Source organism: Phyllostomus hastatus, unplaced genomic scaffold, assembly GCF_019186645.2.
Source record: "Phyllostomus hastatus isolate PE091 unplaced genomic scaffold, TTU_PhHast_1.1 phas_scaffold_129, whole genome shotgun sequence".
In the NCBI taxonomy this organism is placed as follows: domain Eukaryota; kingdom Metazoa; phylum Chordata; class Mammalia; order Chiroptera; family Phyllostomidae; genus Phyllostomus; species Phyllostomus hastatus.
Genome location: NW_025334009.1, coordinates 16001204 through 16018037, shown reverse-complemented (window position 1 = coordinate 16018037; position 16834 = coordinate 16001204). Strand labels below are relative to the sequence as shown.

At 40.0% G+C, this 16834-nt stretch overlaps 1 protein-coding gene across 2 annotated transcripts in view; it reads right to left on the bottom strand.

Annotated features, from left to right (window-relative positions):
- Window positions 1–16834, bottom strand: part of GADL1 (glutamate decarboxylase like 1) — a 159235-nt gene that overhangs the window by 124771 nt on the left and 17630 nt on the right. For both annotated transcript variants that reach the window (XM_045856949.1, XM_045856950.1), the window contains exons 2-4: window positions 9605–9777; window positions 4451–4577; window positions 2047–2137 (exon numbers count right to left, since the gene is read on the bottom strand). In XM_045856949.1, the coding sequence (XP_045712905.1) occupies window positions 2047–2137; window positions 4451–4577; window positions 9605–9777 (391 nt within the window). The remainder of the gene's footprint in view (window positions 1–2046; window positions 2138–4450; window positions 4578–9604; window positions 9778–16834) is intronic.

Below are 16834 nucleotides of genomic sequence, written 5' to 3'. Positions count from 1 at the left end.
AATACTAAACCTATCTTTGAAAACTTGCTCAATTGTCCACCTGGGAATAAGCCTGGAGGTGGAGGGGAGGGCAACATGGAATGGTCTCCTGGCTTGGTCACATTTTCAGTGAATTATTCAGCTGAACAGCAATTTAATATTTCAAAAACTTCTCAAGATTTCAAATAAAAGAACTCGAATGAGACATGAGAAAGCCCAGGGCGTACAAGGAAAGGCTCACAGAGTTGTGTACTTCTCCTGCCTCTTCTGACTCATCTACCACTTTAACTCTTCCACCCGTTGTCACCCACTGTCCCGCATCACTCCACCAAAAACTGAAATCACCAGAGGCATCCAGGTTGCTAATCTAGGGGTCATGTCTCAGTCTTTGTCTTAATTAAATACTCAGCGACACGTGACCCGAGACGCACTCTCCTCCATGGCTCCCAAGCCTTCCCACTCCATCTCCTTCTCTCCCCGTTACAGGCTGATCTTCCTCCTTCCCCCTCACCAGGGAGCAGCAGATGTCCTCAAGGCCCAGTCCTAAGCCCTCCTCTCTCCTCATCCAGTACTCTGTCCCACAGGCTGTACTTCTCCGTCTCCTGCTGTGTTTTTATTTTTAAAGCATCTCCATCCTTCTCATTAAAAGTATTTGTTGAACACACCCACAGAAAATCAGATTGAATTGATCTGGTTGGGGACCTAGGCTTCATTTTTTTTTAAAGTTCCCAGGTTGAATCTAATGAGCCGAAAGGGTTGAGAATCATTGACTTAAGGAAGCTCATTCTTGACCGCTGTTTCAATTACCAACATTCACCAATAACTCCTAAATTTCTTCTTTTCATATAGATATCAGAATGTGAGTCCCATATATCTCCCATCTTGGTAGTATATACTCTTAGATATCTCAAAGTCACTGCAAACTTAATGCTCACAATTGAAAATTGAATCCTTACTCTCGCCTTTTTCACCCTAGACTTGAAAACTTATCTCCTCTTCCAATGCTTATCTCAGTGAAAGACATGGCCATCAACCAAGCTATGAAAGCCAGAAATGCAGGCGTCATCTCACAAACCTCCCTCATTTCTTCATTTCCAAGATCCAGTACATTGTTCAGTCCTTTCTGTTTTATCTTCTAAACATAATACTTTTTGTCTCTGTTCCTACCACTATTCATCTAAGTCTGAGCTATTATCATCTCTCACCTGATTAAGGCAATGCCCTCTTACTTGGTCCCGTCCAATCCTCTCTCTATATTTCCAGTGATATTTTCAATAAGAAAATGGTACCTAATAATTTAGAAAACTTCAGTGGCTTTCTATGGTACTTAGAATAATGCACATACATGCCTCTCTGGGTCCTACAGGACTGGCTCCTATCTGTCTCTCCAATCGTACCTTTCATTACACTCTCCATAGTTCCCTCAGCTACACCCACGTGGACCTTTCAGTTTGTAGCATGTGTCATGTTGTCTCCTGCCACAGGGCCTTTGTATGTGCCATTCCTTCTGCTTAGAACTCACCTTTCCTGTTCTCTCACCATTGACTTTTACTCACCCTTCAGCTCTTAGCTATAGCTTCCTCTGAGAAGACTTCCTAGAACTCCCAACTGGGAAAAATTGCCTTACATTTATAGAATCGTGCACCTCTCCTCCACACAAGAATTTTAATTTTATATTAATTTGCGTGCACATTTTGACTAATTTGCATGGGGATCTCTATATCACTAGCTATTTTGCTTCATGAAGGCAAAGTTGAGATTTGTTTTTACTCAAAGTATCCTTCAGTACTTAGCACAGACATGGTTTTTCGTGCCAGAATAAACTGAATGTGGCTTACTCAATGCTCTCACCTGTTAAGTGGAGAAAACGCCTGCCCAACCCTCTCACAGTACCACTGTCAAATCAGACAGCTCTTTGACCACTACTGTCGTAAGGCTATTCCATTATTTGTGATGACACTGCGCACAGGCAAACATTAACTAGAAGTTCATGAAATAAAATTGCATCTACTTAAAAAACATCTCTAATCCATGTTTGGTGTCAAGTTCCAGTGTAATGATACTTACACACTTGGATTTAATGCTTCTGTCATAAATCGGGCCACCAAGGAGTAATAATCAAGTCCAGCATACAACTGGTTGAAAAATCTTGGGTGGTCTGTAAATTTAAAGAATATTTATTTACACAGCAATAAAAAAGAAAAACTATCAATACTGTATAGCAATTAACATAAATAAATCTTTTAGATAATAAAAGGAGCTGGACACAAATTATATACTGTGTAATTCCACTTATGTGACATTTAGTACCAGACAGAGCTGATCTATGGAGATGGAAGATAGAATTCTGGGTAACTTTGGGAAGGAGATGCTGATTACGAAGGGTCTTGAGGAGTCTCTAGAGGGCTGAGAATGGTCTTTATCTCCATCTGGGTGGTGGTTACTTATATACACATACATACAAATTCATCAGGCTAAGAATTTAAGATTTGTCCATTGTACTGAATGCAAATTATATCTCAATTTTTAAAAACATTAATTATGCACAGAGGAAACAAATGCTATACACCCATCTCCTAGCCCTTTCTACTGAACAATAATGTGTTTCTGAGCAAATCTTGAGCAATCATTTATGAGCATTGGTTTGTCTGCTCCTTTCTTTCTACAACCCTGAACCACGGCAAAACCCTCAAGGTGTGGGTTATTTGAACACTGTCTGTACATGTATCAAATATCAAAGCCTACTACCTTTATCCTCTGAAAATACAGACACTAACTTCTCTACATTTGCATGTATTTCACTCACTAACAGGGTTCACTTCAGGCTACTGGCAAGGAGTGGCCTTTTTATTTTTCAGATTGGACCATTTTCATACTGCAGCTGGCATTATGTAGATGGAGTAAGACGTGACTCATTATGCAGCTTACATAAACTTTCTAATTCAACTCTTTCCAAGGCGAGTTGCCTTTAAGACTCAAACAACTTCAGTTCCAACGTTCTATTTTTTCCCCTCCTATAAAAGGTTCCATAAAGGTCCTTGGATTGACACAGTGTGAATATTCACACTGAACACCAGGCTAACTGGCTTGACATTCTCAACCATAGGAAGCCCAGCATGACCATGAAAAAGATGCAGGATGTCTATTTCCAACTCTGAGTATCTGAGAACCATTTCAGTGAGTGACCTCTCATTACAACTTCCAGCTTTTAGCCTTAGCTTATTTTCCTTTCAGCTAGGGGTTCGTGAAAAACAAAGTATTGAAAGAAAATGTCTTTGTTTAAATAAAACATGGAAAACTTCCCCTAATCTGGCAAAAGAAACTAGACATTACTACGAGTAATTTTAATAAGATTTTTTTTAGTTCTGTGTTAATTTATGATTGATTTCCATGGTAACATTATGGAAAATTTCCAGTAAACTGGAAAATCTACTGCATAAATGTCATTCTACACTTCTGACATGCACTATAATAATAAGATATGTATCTCTGCTTTTGAAATGCTAAGTGGATTTTTGATACATACACTAGACTTTCCCAAAGGAATATAAACCAATTATTTTTAGCCAGGATTTTATTATGTTCCTTCCACTAGATTTTGTTCAGTGTCAGAATTCACACAGCATAACGCCTGTATGGTCTTAAGACTAGATTACTTTACATCATACTGAGAAATTCATATTTTGGAAAGTTATTCTCCTACTTTTACAACCTGTTCCCTGGGTATATATTAACAGTAGGCTGGAATAGATTCAGAACAAAACTAGTATCATGTTACTGCATTTACAAAGATCACAGTTGTTAAGCTTTATTATGAGGCTATCACTGCATAAACGTACTATGTACGGTATTCATTTTATACCTTCGTAAACTTTTTTTTATCCTACTAGAGTTGATAAAATAATTTGTTAATTACCAACTGCCCAAAGTTAACAAGTATCTTCCAAATAAATCTATTCCTATTTATATTAAAGACATACTCTTGAACATTTTTTGCATATTTTGCAGCCATCGAGATTTAAAATCCCTTACAAATTCCACAATCAAAATATCATTTGCCAGTTTGCACCAGCATAAGAAACGCTAAGTGGCAGTAACGATATATGGCCTGATTATAAATGGATGATGAGGATTGCCAAGGAGCGAATAACATTTATAAATGCCCACTAACACCAACAGTTTTGCTACCGTTTTTGGCCTCTACCACAAATCTGTGGCCTCTACATTTATTTTTGGCCTCTACCATGTCCTCTACATTTATTCCTCTACATTTATTTTTGGCCTCTACCACAAATCTGTGATAAGGATTAATGGACCATTTAAAAAATATCAGAACCACTACATTTTGATCCAGGTGTCTCGTCCCATAAACACTATCCTACTCAGCCTTACCGCAAGGTAAACACATGCTGAAGAACAAACATTTAAGAATTTTTTGGAGGTGCAGATCAAGGAAACAACAAATTCGTACTGGTTTTGACACTGTAGCGGATGACATCCCGGCAGAGTTCCAACAGCCTGTGGTGTGGCTCCCCCGTGTCTCTCATCTCCAAATCAAGAAGTTGTTTCAGTTGTTCAGGAGGCTGCCATTCACAAACCTGGAGGGTGAGCAATGGAACAACAGCTCATTGAGCACCCATGAGAGCCAAATATGGAACAAATGTTAGAAGTTTCCAGACAAGTGGGAGAGACAGAGATTTAAATGTGCAACCATAGTTGAGCATGAAGAGAGCTCTAACAGTAACGCAGAAGCCAATGAAACAAATGAGGGGCCTCACCTTAGATTTGGAAGGCCAGAGATTTCCTGGAGGAACTGGTATCTAGTTTGTTATGGAAAAGAGAAGCAGAGTGAACCAAGCAAAGTTTAGGGGATGGGGTACTGCAAGGGACATTCTAGGTGGGAGTAACAGAGGTAACAAAGGCTGAAAAACTAAAGAGGAGCTCATGGCACAAGGGAGGAAGGAAGGATGTTTAATGTGGCCAGAAGATGCAGTTTGAGGAAGGAAGAGGCAAGAATTAAGGTTGGCACAGCATCCTTGCCTGAGTGTCTACTATCAACCTAGCATGCTCACTCCTCTGCTCAAATATTTCCAATGGGTCCCCATATTCTTCAAAGTAAAGACAAAGTGCATACGATGACCTAAAATGTTCCTGTACAATCTGCTTCCTCCCAGCAGTGTTTCCTTTCTACCCTCATCTAGCACTGCTTTCCTCCTAGATGACTCTGCTACACCACCGTGGCCTCCTTGCTGTTCTTAAATGCACCAGGCCTGTCCCACCTTAGTGTCTTTGCACTGGTTGGGCCCTCTCCCTGGAATGCTCCTCCTCTAAACATCCTTATAGCTAACTTCCTCACTGCCTTCACCGCTCTCCTCAAATGTCCCCTTCTCAGTGACAGCAGTCCTGATGCCCTTATTAAAAGCCACAAGCTGCCCATTACCTTATCTCTGTCAACCTCCCCTAACTTTTCTGCTTTTCATTCTCCATTAGCACTTAACACCTTCCAACACTTATTTTGTCCTACATAATCTCAACAAGAACAGAGACATCGGTCTGTTTGTTCACTGGTCCCAAAAAACTAACACGGAGCCTGCCACCTAAGGGGATGTTCAGTAAAGCTGTGATGAATGAATAAATAAGTGAATGAATAAAGGCATAAAGAAATAAGCAAGTTTCATATCATGACAGGCTTTATGTGGCACGTTGCAGAGTTTGAACTTGGCACTAGGGAAGCCATTGGAATGTTTTTTTTAAGTAAATAATTTTTTTTAATTTTAATATTTATTTTTAGAGAGGGAAGGGAGGGAGAAAGAGAGAGAAAGAGAAACATCAATGTGTGGTTGCTGGGGGCCATGGCCTGCAATCCAGGCATGTGCCCTGACTGGGAATCGAACCTGCGATGCTTTGGTTCGCAGCCCGCGCTCAATCCACTGAGCTATGCCAGCTAGGGCAGCCATTGGAGTGTTTTGAACAGGGGAATGATATGATCATATTTGTGTTTTGGACAATAGCTTTCATTCATATATGGGGATTCCATGTAAAATTGAAAATAAAGGTTACTGTAATAAATCAGTCAAGAGACTGGATGAGAATAGATACTGTGTGAATGAAGTATTTCTAGAGATACTTAAAATGCAGAATCAATAGAATTTGGAAATCAATTTCACAGTCAGAATGAGGGAAAGAAATGACTCAGCATCATCCTGAGGTGTCTGCTTGCATACACGGGTTGACAGTGGTTCTGGGTGGGTTGAGAATGATGAGTTTTGAGGACATGTAGCCTAAAGATTCTCAGGACCTCCAAAAACGGTGTGGCCACTGGCCTGAAGTCCCTGTGAAAGGTGAGGGAGAGAGGTTCAGGCATACACTGCGATAATCTAACATGGTTGACACGGCTTAGAGAGAACCTACTACAAAGAGGAAAACACGTAGGAGGTCACCTGAGCAATGCCAACACCTAAGAAATGGGCAAAGGGAGGGGAGCTCACAGGTGCAGGGCACACTGAAGAGACAGGGAGAATCCTAGAAGAGGTTCATGCTATCAAGAACAAAAAGACTTTTCCTCACTGTCAAATCCTAGGGAGAAGCCAAATTAGATAAAGACTGAGAAGCGCTGAGTTATTGACAAGGAGGTGTTCTTGGCAAGGAGCAGTTTGACTTAGAGGTAGGAGTGGAGGCCAGATTGCTGTGAAATGAGGATGTAGGAGGTGAGGAAATGGAGGGAGGGAAGGAGGGACAGAGACAATCTTCACAAAGTTTGGCTGTGGAAGGAAGGAGAGAGACAGGGGAGTAGTCAGGAAGTGAGAAGACTCAGCAGTGGGAGGTTGGGGGAAACAAAAGGAAATACCAAGTTGTCCAAGAGGTATGAAATTAAACTCTGATGTTAGGACTACCATAGGCAGAGGGAAATCAAAAGTAACTGAAACAACGAAAAGGAATAACTACTGATTCACACAACACGAGTGAATCTCAGATACATTTTGCTGAGGGAAAAGAGCAAGAATCAGAGTGCTACTGGTGATATGATTCCATCTATCTGACATTCTGGAAGAGACAAAAACTGCAGGGGTATAAAACAGATCAGTGGCTGCCAGGGTCTAAAGTGGAGGGGGCGTTTCACGGCAGCGGGGCACAGGAAAATTTTAGGGGCAGTGATGGAACTGTTCTGTAGTGTATCTTGATTGTGGTGATAGTTACACGATTTCTCAAAAATCATGAACAGTACACCAAAAAGAGCAAATTTTACTGAATGTAAATTATAATTCTTTTTTTCAAAGGCACGGAGAAAGCTTTTCTACAGAGGGTACTAGAAGTAATCATCTCATGAAGTGTGGCAATGTATAAAGAGGTCACCTTATTTTTTTATTTTTTAACTTAAATGTATGAGGGTGACATTGATTAATAAAACGATACAGGTTTCAAGTGCACAATTGTATGATACATTGCACTGTGTGCATCACCCAAAGTCAAATCTTTTGTCACCATGTATTTGACCCTTTATTTACCCTTTACTAATGCCCACCCTCTCACCTTTTAATGGTACCCTGTTGGATGTGGCAAAGCAGGCTAAGTTGTGGCATAGAAACTTCACTCTCTTCCCCCTTTAGATTTCCATCCACATTCACATGGATAGCCTACACATCTATTATGCTGTGACTGACTTGTGGTTCAGGATCATAAGCTTCCCTTTCTCACTTCATCTCCCATTGGTTCCTTACATAAACACTTCTTTACAGGCAAAAAGATCCCTTTACTACATTAAATGTATCTTGTTCTCTCACAGCTCTCTTTCCGTATTTAACTTCCTGCTTTCTTCAACACAGAGGCTGACTTCTCTCTGCCCATCAAAATCTCACTTAACCTTGACATTCCACATCAAAGCTCAAAGTGCCCACTCCTCTGTGAAATCCCCAAAGTCAGCCCCAGTCACCCAGCATTTATCGCATTCTTCCTGGGACCCCCTATTCTGTTTTCAAATGAAAACTTACTCTTCTAATTAGATTATAAGTTCAGTTCAAAGCTGAGCTTTTATCTTATTTTTCTTTATATCCCCCAGGGACCAAATATAATGCCATACCCATAGCTAACCCTCAGTTAATATTTAATGACTGAATAAAGGCCAATTTAAAAAAAATCTTACCAGAAGGGCAGTTTGTGCTAAAGTAAAGCAAATGCAAAATATTTCACAAGTACAGATAAGACCAGAAAATAGGCAATTATAAATATATAATCAGAAAATGTCTGTGATTTTTGCCTTGAACATAACTATTCAAAGTTCACTGGTCATTTCAATCTATTTTTGTATTAGTTTTCCCACATGCGTGTGATCAAAAATTCAGAATAAATTCCACTTCACATTCAAAATGTTTTCTCAAGTGACATTTATTTCTGACTCACAGAATTGGCATAAAAGTCTCTCCTCTTTGTTGATCCACTTGTTGGTAATCCATCCCAACATAAAAGGTGATCAATGTGTGAAAGGGTAACTTAGGGATTTTAGGAGACCTACAGAGCAGTTAAAGGCACAGACCCTGAGGTCACACTGCCTGGATGTTGGGACCAGCTCTGATGCTCACTAGCATGTGATCTTGGGCAAAGTGCTTGACCTCTTTGCGTCTCACTGTTTTCCTCATCTCTAAACTGGAGTTAATAAATAGCACAGTCATACCTCGGTACTCGTCGGCTTCAAAACTCATCCAACCCTGTGCTCGTCACATTTTGACAAGAAAAAAAATGCATCAGCACTCAGTGCTTGCTCACCACTCATCGTGCTTGCTAGAACTTGTATGAGTCACAATGCCACCCCGCAAGAGAAGATCCTCTATCATGTGGTACTCATCAATTCTGGCACTCGTCATGAGTTCCGTAATGAGTTAACGACACATAGCAAGGGAAGTACCAAGGTACCACTGTATCTGCCTCTTGGGGCTTTTCAAGGATTAAATACACAAATACATCTGGAGTAGTCCTTAGAACAACATCTGGTGCATCTTAAGTATGCTTTAGAGTAGATGTTATTAGTAGTAGTTCCCGTATCATTTTGAATCTGACTTTGAGTCTCAATTTGAAACCTAAAACCAGTCATTGCTACCAGTCAGAAGTCAGACTTGAAAACCCAAGCATTCTAACCTAAGCTCAGACAAGTTCCTGATAAAGATCCTCAGATAAATTAAAATTTTTTTCACACCTTCTATAACTTCTCTTTGGTTTTTATTAGCTACATAAAGAATGTGCACCAAAAAGAATGGAGAGTAAAGTGTGTTTTAGAGAGTGTATAAATCAGACCATTAGGTTATTTATAGTCTATATTATTATCTGGGGCAGAAAGCTTCATGGACTTATATGCATAAGTGCTGGAGTCCTGGCCAATCTCCCCCTAGATAATGGCTGTTAAAAGTTAGCCCTTCCAGGAAAGCAGGTGTGGGAGCAGAGCGGGGGTGGGCAGGAACAAGTGCAAACATTAGTATCAGAGCAGGCCCTTGAAACAAAGGTACAGAGGACATTAAAGTGTGTGCTTCCCATTTCCCTTACATCTAGCCATCCAGATTTGGGGAAAAGAAGACAAAAACACACAAAAAACTATCTTTCCCATCCCTGGGGCTTCTTACAGGCTTTTTACTTTTACCTTCTCATTGACATCTGTAGCCTTCAAAACCACCTCTTCCATGATTAGCCTACAGGCCTCTTCAACAAATTTCTCTCTTGCCTTTGTATCTGTTGTGGGACCATTCAGTACGACCCCATCCATGAGAACAGTGCTCTTCTTAGTTGGAACCATATCTTGTTGACCAATATCTCCTGGAAGTACACAAGCAAATTGTGTTTGAGAGGTAACCTCATTAGACCACAGCAAAACACAGGGTAAAAGATGAATCACCATCCCAGCTTCAAATGGCAGGCTTTATTTTAATATTGTGTTGGCCAAAACCTTCATTCGTTTTTTTCCATAAGATGGCTCTAGTAGCGCTTGGTTGTCTTTAATTTCATTTGAAACAATTTTGTTAGACTGTATTGTGACAGCTGTCATATCAGCATGCATTTTAAAAAACTTATCAAAATTGGTGAATTTTAGTGTAGCCATTTTAATATTGAAGATGGAAGAAAACATGCAACATTTTTGGCATATTATGCTTTATCACTTCAAGAAAGGTTAAAGCACAACTGACAAAAAACATAACATGTGCAGTGTACAGACAAGGTGCTGTGACTGATCGAACATGTCAAACGTGGTTTGCAAAGTTTCATACTGGAGATTTCTAGCTGGGCGATTCTCTGTGGTCCAATAGACCAGTTAAAGTTGACAGAGATCAAATCAAGACATTAACGGAGAACAATCAATGTTATACCATACAGGAGATAACCAACATAATCAAAATATCCAAATAAATAAAGTTATTGGTGAAAGTGAAAACGTGCCTTTTATTTAACAGAAAGACCATACTGACTTTTTTGGCCAACCCAACACATTTGCAGCACTGAAGCTGACAAGTTTCTTACACGGTGCCCAACTGTAGAGTTAGGGAAAAAAACTTCTATGTTCCATTCCTGCAACATCTTGTTTAGCATCAGGGAGTGTGGTGGAGCTCAAAAATTGTAAATTCTCACTCTTGCAAACACCTTTCAATCATATGTACAAAAGATCTGTGTCTGTATCACGAACACACCCTCTCTTGTAATTTTTAAAGGATTGCCATATGCTTCTTTTTAATGAGCTATTCCTAAAGAAGAAATAACAATATCGAAATGTTGCTTTTCTTAACTTCAGGTTTTTAAGCTCACATTGTTATGGCCCTCTCTATTGTAGACAGTGCTTTGCCCTGGAGAACCCCTCCTTAAACCTCCTCAGCCATTTCCCACTGAAAGGGGATAAAGGAAAATGTGCAGTGTGACTGTGTAAACCTGCATTTAATGCCTTGAAACCTCTCAAACTTGCAGTTGGGGCAGAGGCAGAAAAATGGAAAAGATTTTTAGGCTGGCACAACAGCCAGTCAATGACTAAAGGTTAAAAAAAAGTCAGCATGGAAATTTATATCTGAGACTAGAATAATGTTGGTCACTTAATCCAGATACTCAACCAGTGTACGATACAAGCTTTGATTATTTTTTCTTTTTCTGATGAGTATCTCTCTCTCCTCCTTATAATGTTCATATTCACTTAGTTGTGGAAATCACAGAAATAATTTTTTAAGTATTTTTTCAGCACTGCATCTAGCACAGTGCCTTGCTCATACTTTGTAAAACTACCTTAAATATGCTGATGACCTAACTATATTTCAAATATTTTTACACTTACTGAGGGCTCTAACAGCATTACCATTTATTACGCTTTGAGTCCATATTCTCCTCAACGTTAAATGTTTGGATAAAATTCTGTGGTTTATAAACCCTTTAACTCTGTCGCTGGCGAACTCCAATGGTATCCTCAGAGGAAGATGAACACACCACCACCTGACATATCCCCACGGGAACATCCCCCAACTTGGGAAAGACAGAGTCTGCTGCAAGCGATCCATCTCTTATCCTCACACGGAAGGGTAAACCACCCAGAGCCCCAATGCTGAATTTTACTTCCAGCCTTCACTATCACTTACCTTTCACTTGAAAGGATGTATTTAATATGGTTTAGGATGAAATGCTGAAGCAATGGAATCGCACTTTTAGACAGAAATGCTCTACACCCAAAGGCACTTTCCTCCCCCCAATTTTTAGGTCCTAAAAATAACCTGGAAAAGAGGGCAATTATTCAGGGAACCCTGGTTATGTCAGTAGGCAGTGCTATTACTAATCACCCAGAAAAAGTTAGGGTTTTTTTCTTTTTCCCTCATTAGTAGGATTTCAGGGTTTTATTGCCCAGGGAATAGCAGCTGCTCTGTAGCCCTCTCAGATCAGAGACTCTCTCTCGCTCTCTCTCTCTTTCTCTCTGCCTCTCTCTGCCTCTCTCTCACACACACAGAGTAAAAAATGTCAAACACCCACTTTCAACCAAAATAGCAATGAAATTGGAATTAAAATTATCTCTGTGTCCACAGCAATCAATTAAAGAAATGCCCATAAATCATATCTAGAAGAAAATACTATAATAATTGGGTATAGATTGTTCCTCTTTTCATGACAGATATGTTTTATTTCTACTGCCAGATGTGATCATGTGACTCTTCCTCCCCCTGCATTTCCCAAATTAGAAAAGACCCTCTGGAGATTGTATAGTAGGTCAAGCTGTGATCTTTGGGGATGCATCCCCAGGACTTCCAATCTAACTGCTAGAGTTATAGTGGTTAAAAATAAAGTCTTTCAATGGAAAGAATCATCCATGTTGCCAGAGTATGACTGCTTTTCATTCCACTCTTCCCTGACACTATCGAATGCTTAGTGCAAACCACCATCAAATGCTTAGATTAGCAGAGCAGCCTCCCAACTAACCTGCCGGCCTCCATCCATACCCTGCATGCCATGTAGACTACTCTCAAGACAATAGTTCCTATGTTCCTTTGAAAAGATAAGTCATATCACATGGTGACTATTCTACTTAAACCATCAAATGGCCACTTAGCTCATTAAACCAGAAGTCCAGGTCCTTATAATGACCCCGAAGGCCCTAAATGAATCCTTTTGCCCATTATCTCTTGGACCTCAAACCTCAATCTTATTACTGTCCTCTAAGCTCCCACCACTTTGGCTTCTTTGATCTTCCGTGACTCTTTCCTTAAACATCAGCTTCTGAGCAAGCCCTAACGTGATAATCCTATGTAAAACTGCAACCACTTCCATGGTTGGTTTGGGTCAGTGGATCAAATGCTGGCCTGAGAACCTAAAGATCACTGGTTCGACTCCCAGTCAGGGCACACACTGAGTGATATTTCTCTTTCTCCCTCCCTTCCCCCCTGTTAAATAAAAGAAGTCTACCAGCAAGTGATAATACTCCCCTCCTCTGAGATGTCATTGCAAGTTACTGGACCTAACTGAGCAGATAGAGGGATCTTTGCTAGGTATGGGGCAGATAAAGAACCTAATTCACGGGTGAGAGAAGAGACAGTAAGAACTGAAAGAAGAACCTAGGGTACAGGGTCAACCAGTCAAAACAGAGTTTATGGTCTCTGGATTATCAGAGGACACATAGATGAGATTCTCTCACTTTTTTCTCTCCCCATTCATTTTACTGCTACTCCCCTTTCTTCTTATTTTGTAATTATTTGACTGTTAAGAGTTAGTCCATCCCCAAGTCCCACTCCATGAACCACAATTCCATATGTGAAAATCGGTCAACCCCTAAACACTTTGAATTCTGAATTTCTACCAGTTCCTCCACTCCATATCTTCCAAAACTCTACATAACCATGACTTTTGTTTATTCCAAGAGGCATACAGCTCCCCCTTGTTTAACAAATAATAAATTCAGCTTCAAATATTGTTTCAGATATTGAGAAGCAGCTTCTTCCTTTGACATACAATTAAATGGATTAATACAGATAAATACTTAAAATAGTGCCTGGTAAATAGTGGGCCCTCAATAAATGTTATTAATATTAACTACATAAAATTACCTAATTCTAGTAGGCAATCAATAATATGTATTAAATACATAAATGCATAACAGCAAAGTGACAATAAGTTATGACAGTAGAAAGAGAGATCTCCTCAGAGTTGTCAAATGACCAAGGCAATGAACTCTAGACCAAGTGGTGGGCTATCCAGTGGAAGAGTGGGAGGAGGGACTACAATGGTAGGGAATGTCCATGTGAAGAGAGCAGACCTTCCTGCCACAACATTAGGGACACAAGATGACAGTCGAGCAGTTCAGCCCACACTGGGAGGGCACAGCTCAGCAGCTGGCATCAGTGGGCACTCAACACCCCTCTGAGGACTGACTGGTTGGCTGTAGAATTCTCTTGAAAGCCATCTTATCTAACCCTTCCATACAACCCACGCTCTCTGATCCTGGTATAATACAACCTTTCTGTGCCTCAGTTTCCTTGTCTATTAAACAAGAGACAATCCAAGGAAAGACATGGCTGGCTGCTGAAAAACTCTGGGAAAGACTAAGTTCCAGATTCCTAAGTTGCTACCCAGAAGATTTTGTTCTAGGCAGGGGCCCAGAATCTCAAATCTGAGCAAGCACTCTAACATATGCAATAGTACGGAAATACAGAGTGGGACAAAGTAGCTTTATAGTTGTGGGTATGTGAAACAGAGTGTATTCTTGTATTGTTATTTATTAATTATTGTACCATTTTCTATACAAAGAACTACAAGCCTACTTTGGCCCCACCCTGTACACCAACATGCAGGTGGGTTTAGGAATCACTGTTCTGTGTGACTCTAAGGTCATGTTAACATGTTTCATATGTGAACAATAGAGACATTTGAGGTTAAGGTTTAGGGTTACAGAAGAACTTGAGGTATCAGGGAAGACTGCTTAAGTAGCAGACTTGTCTTCTCTTTGATTATCTGCAGTAGTAATAATAATAACTAAAACTTCATCAATTCTTAAAGTAGCAACTCCACTGACAGTTGGAATGGTCACAAAGCTTCTTACAGTGACTTCATTTTGTGTCATTTCTACAGGCTTGTAAATGGGTGGACAAAGCAAGTCTCATTTCTCTTCCACAGGATTCTAATCCAAACATGCAAAGACTTTTTACCAACTCTCACCTAAATCTCTTTTTTTTTCTTTGCCAGTTAAAACTACTCCAATTTCTTCAATGGTTTCTGACGCCCATGGTCAATGTCTGGGTCAGTTTATTTCTATTTAAAAAAATGAGGCATTGCACAAAACTCCAGGTATGGTCTCACCTGCTCTAAACCCCTATTTCTCATGCTCTGGTCACCCTATTCCATTAGGAAGGCTTCCATGAGCACCCTGGTTGACTCCAAAGCTTAAGCTTTGGAACCAGACAGATCCCAGCCCAAATTCTAACTGCTGCTGTGACCTTACCCATGTTACTTCATTTCTATGTGATCCAGATTTCTTATCCGGGAAATGAGAACAATAGCTATGTCTTTGGCATTGAGTCATTGGGACGACTGAATATGGCAATGCATGCGTGCTGCTGAGCAAAGTGTCAGGAACACCGTAAAAAACACAGTAAGTGGTAACTATTAATGTAACCCAGTCTGTATGAACTCTCTTTTGGCACCAGAATTACACTGTTGGCTCAGGTAAAGACTAGAATTAATTACCTTAGGTCTTTGTGAGAAAATCTGCCAGGAAGAGCCAAGCTTCCCATCCAAGGCTCTTATTGTTAGGAGCAAACTAACAATAAGAACATCATCCTTGATTTCAAAGGATAGAAATGAGGAACAATGGATAAAAAATTGAGTCCAGGCATCTGGTTGGGAAAAGGCACTCTTTAGAAAAATTGTGCCAAAGAGATTGGGGACCTAGGGAATTTTATGTGTCAGGACCTAGAGAACCTAATAGGACCATCCAAGATAGACATAAGAAGCAGAGCCTAGGAAAGAGGATTTTTCATTAACAAGTTAATAAGGCTCTGTCCAGTATGACTCAGTTGGTTGGAGCCATAGCTTTATAACTGAAGGGCTGTGGGTTTGATTCTTGGTCAGGGCACATACCTAAGTTGCAGGTTTGATCCCTGGTCTAGGTGCCTTTGATCCCCAGTCCAGGCCTGTGCAGAAGGCAACCAATCGACGTTTCTCTCTCACATCAATGTTTCCCTCTCTCCTTTCATCCCTCTCTTAAAGCAATGAAAAAATGTCCTCAAGTGAGGAGAAAACCAAACAAAAATAAATTAATAAAGACCCTGTATGTGCCAAGCCTAGGAATACAGAAAAATACACAGCACAGCGTTTCTGTTCTCAAATTGCTAAAAGCTTAAAAAGAGAATATTTAGGGAGCCAGGGGGAAAGGAAAATAGAGATGAAAAAATAGCTGAAGAGACATTCCCCTGTTCTGGATTTTTCTGAGACTATGTCTCTTCTAAGCTCAAAAAAGTAGATACCTAATTTAGTTGATGTACCTGGTATCGCCTGACTCATATATTGTTTGCATCCCTTTTACAACTTCACACTGGTCAGAACAGCCATCATCAACAAACCAACAAACAAACGCTCGCAAACATGTAGAGAAAAGGGAACCCTACTGCACTGTTGGTAGGAAGGCAGACTGGTGCAGCCACTGTGGAACACAGTATGGAATTTCCTCAGAAAACTAAAAATGGAACTTCCTTTTGACCCGGCAATTCCACTGCTGGAATTATACCCTAAGAATCCTGAAACACTAATTCAAAAGAATCTATGCACCCCAATGCTCAGAGCAGTGTTATTTACAATAGCCAAGCACTGGAAGCAGTGTAAGTGCCCAGCAGTACATGAGTGGATCAAAAAACTATGGTACATTTACACAATGGAATTTTACATAAAAGAAAGAAAGAAGGAGTTCCTGCCATTCGTTATAGCATGAATGGATCTGGAGAGCATTATGCTAAGTGAAATAAACCATGCAGTGAAAGACAAATATCATATGATCTCACCTATAAGTGAAAATTAACCAACAAAACAAACAAGCAAGCAAAATAGAACCAGAGACACGGAAATAAAGAACAAACTGATAGTAACCAGAAGGTGGGAGGCATAATGAGGTAAAGAAGGGGGAGGGTCATCAAGGAACATGTATAAACAACCCACGGACAAAGACAACAGTCAGGGAAGGATTGAATGTGAGAGGTGAGGGGTGGGTAGGGCAGGGGAGAGTAATGGGGAAAAATGGGTATAATTATAATTGAACAACAATAAAATTTTTTTAAAAAACAGCTACCTCCCCAAAAAATTAGTGCTAAAATTCCTTTATAATACAAAAACAAGTATCTAAATAAAAATAAATAAAAATTAAATTAAAAAT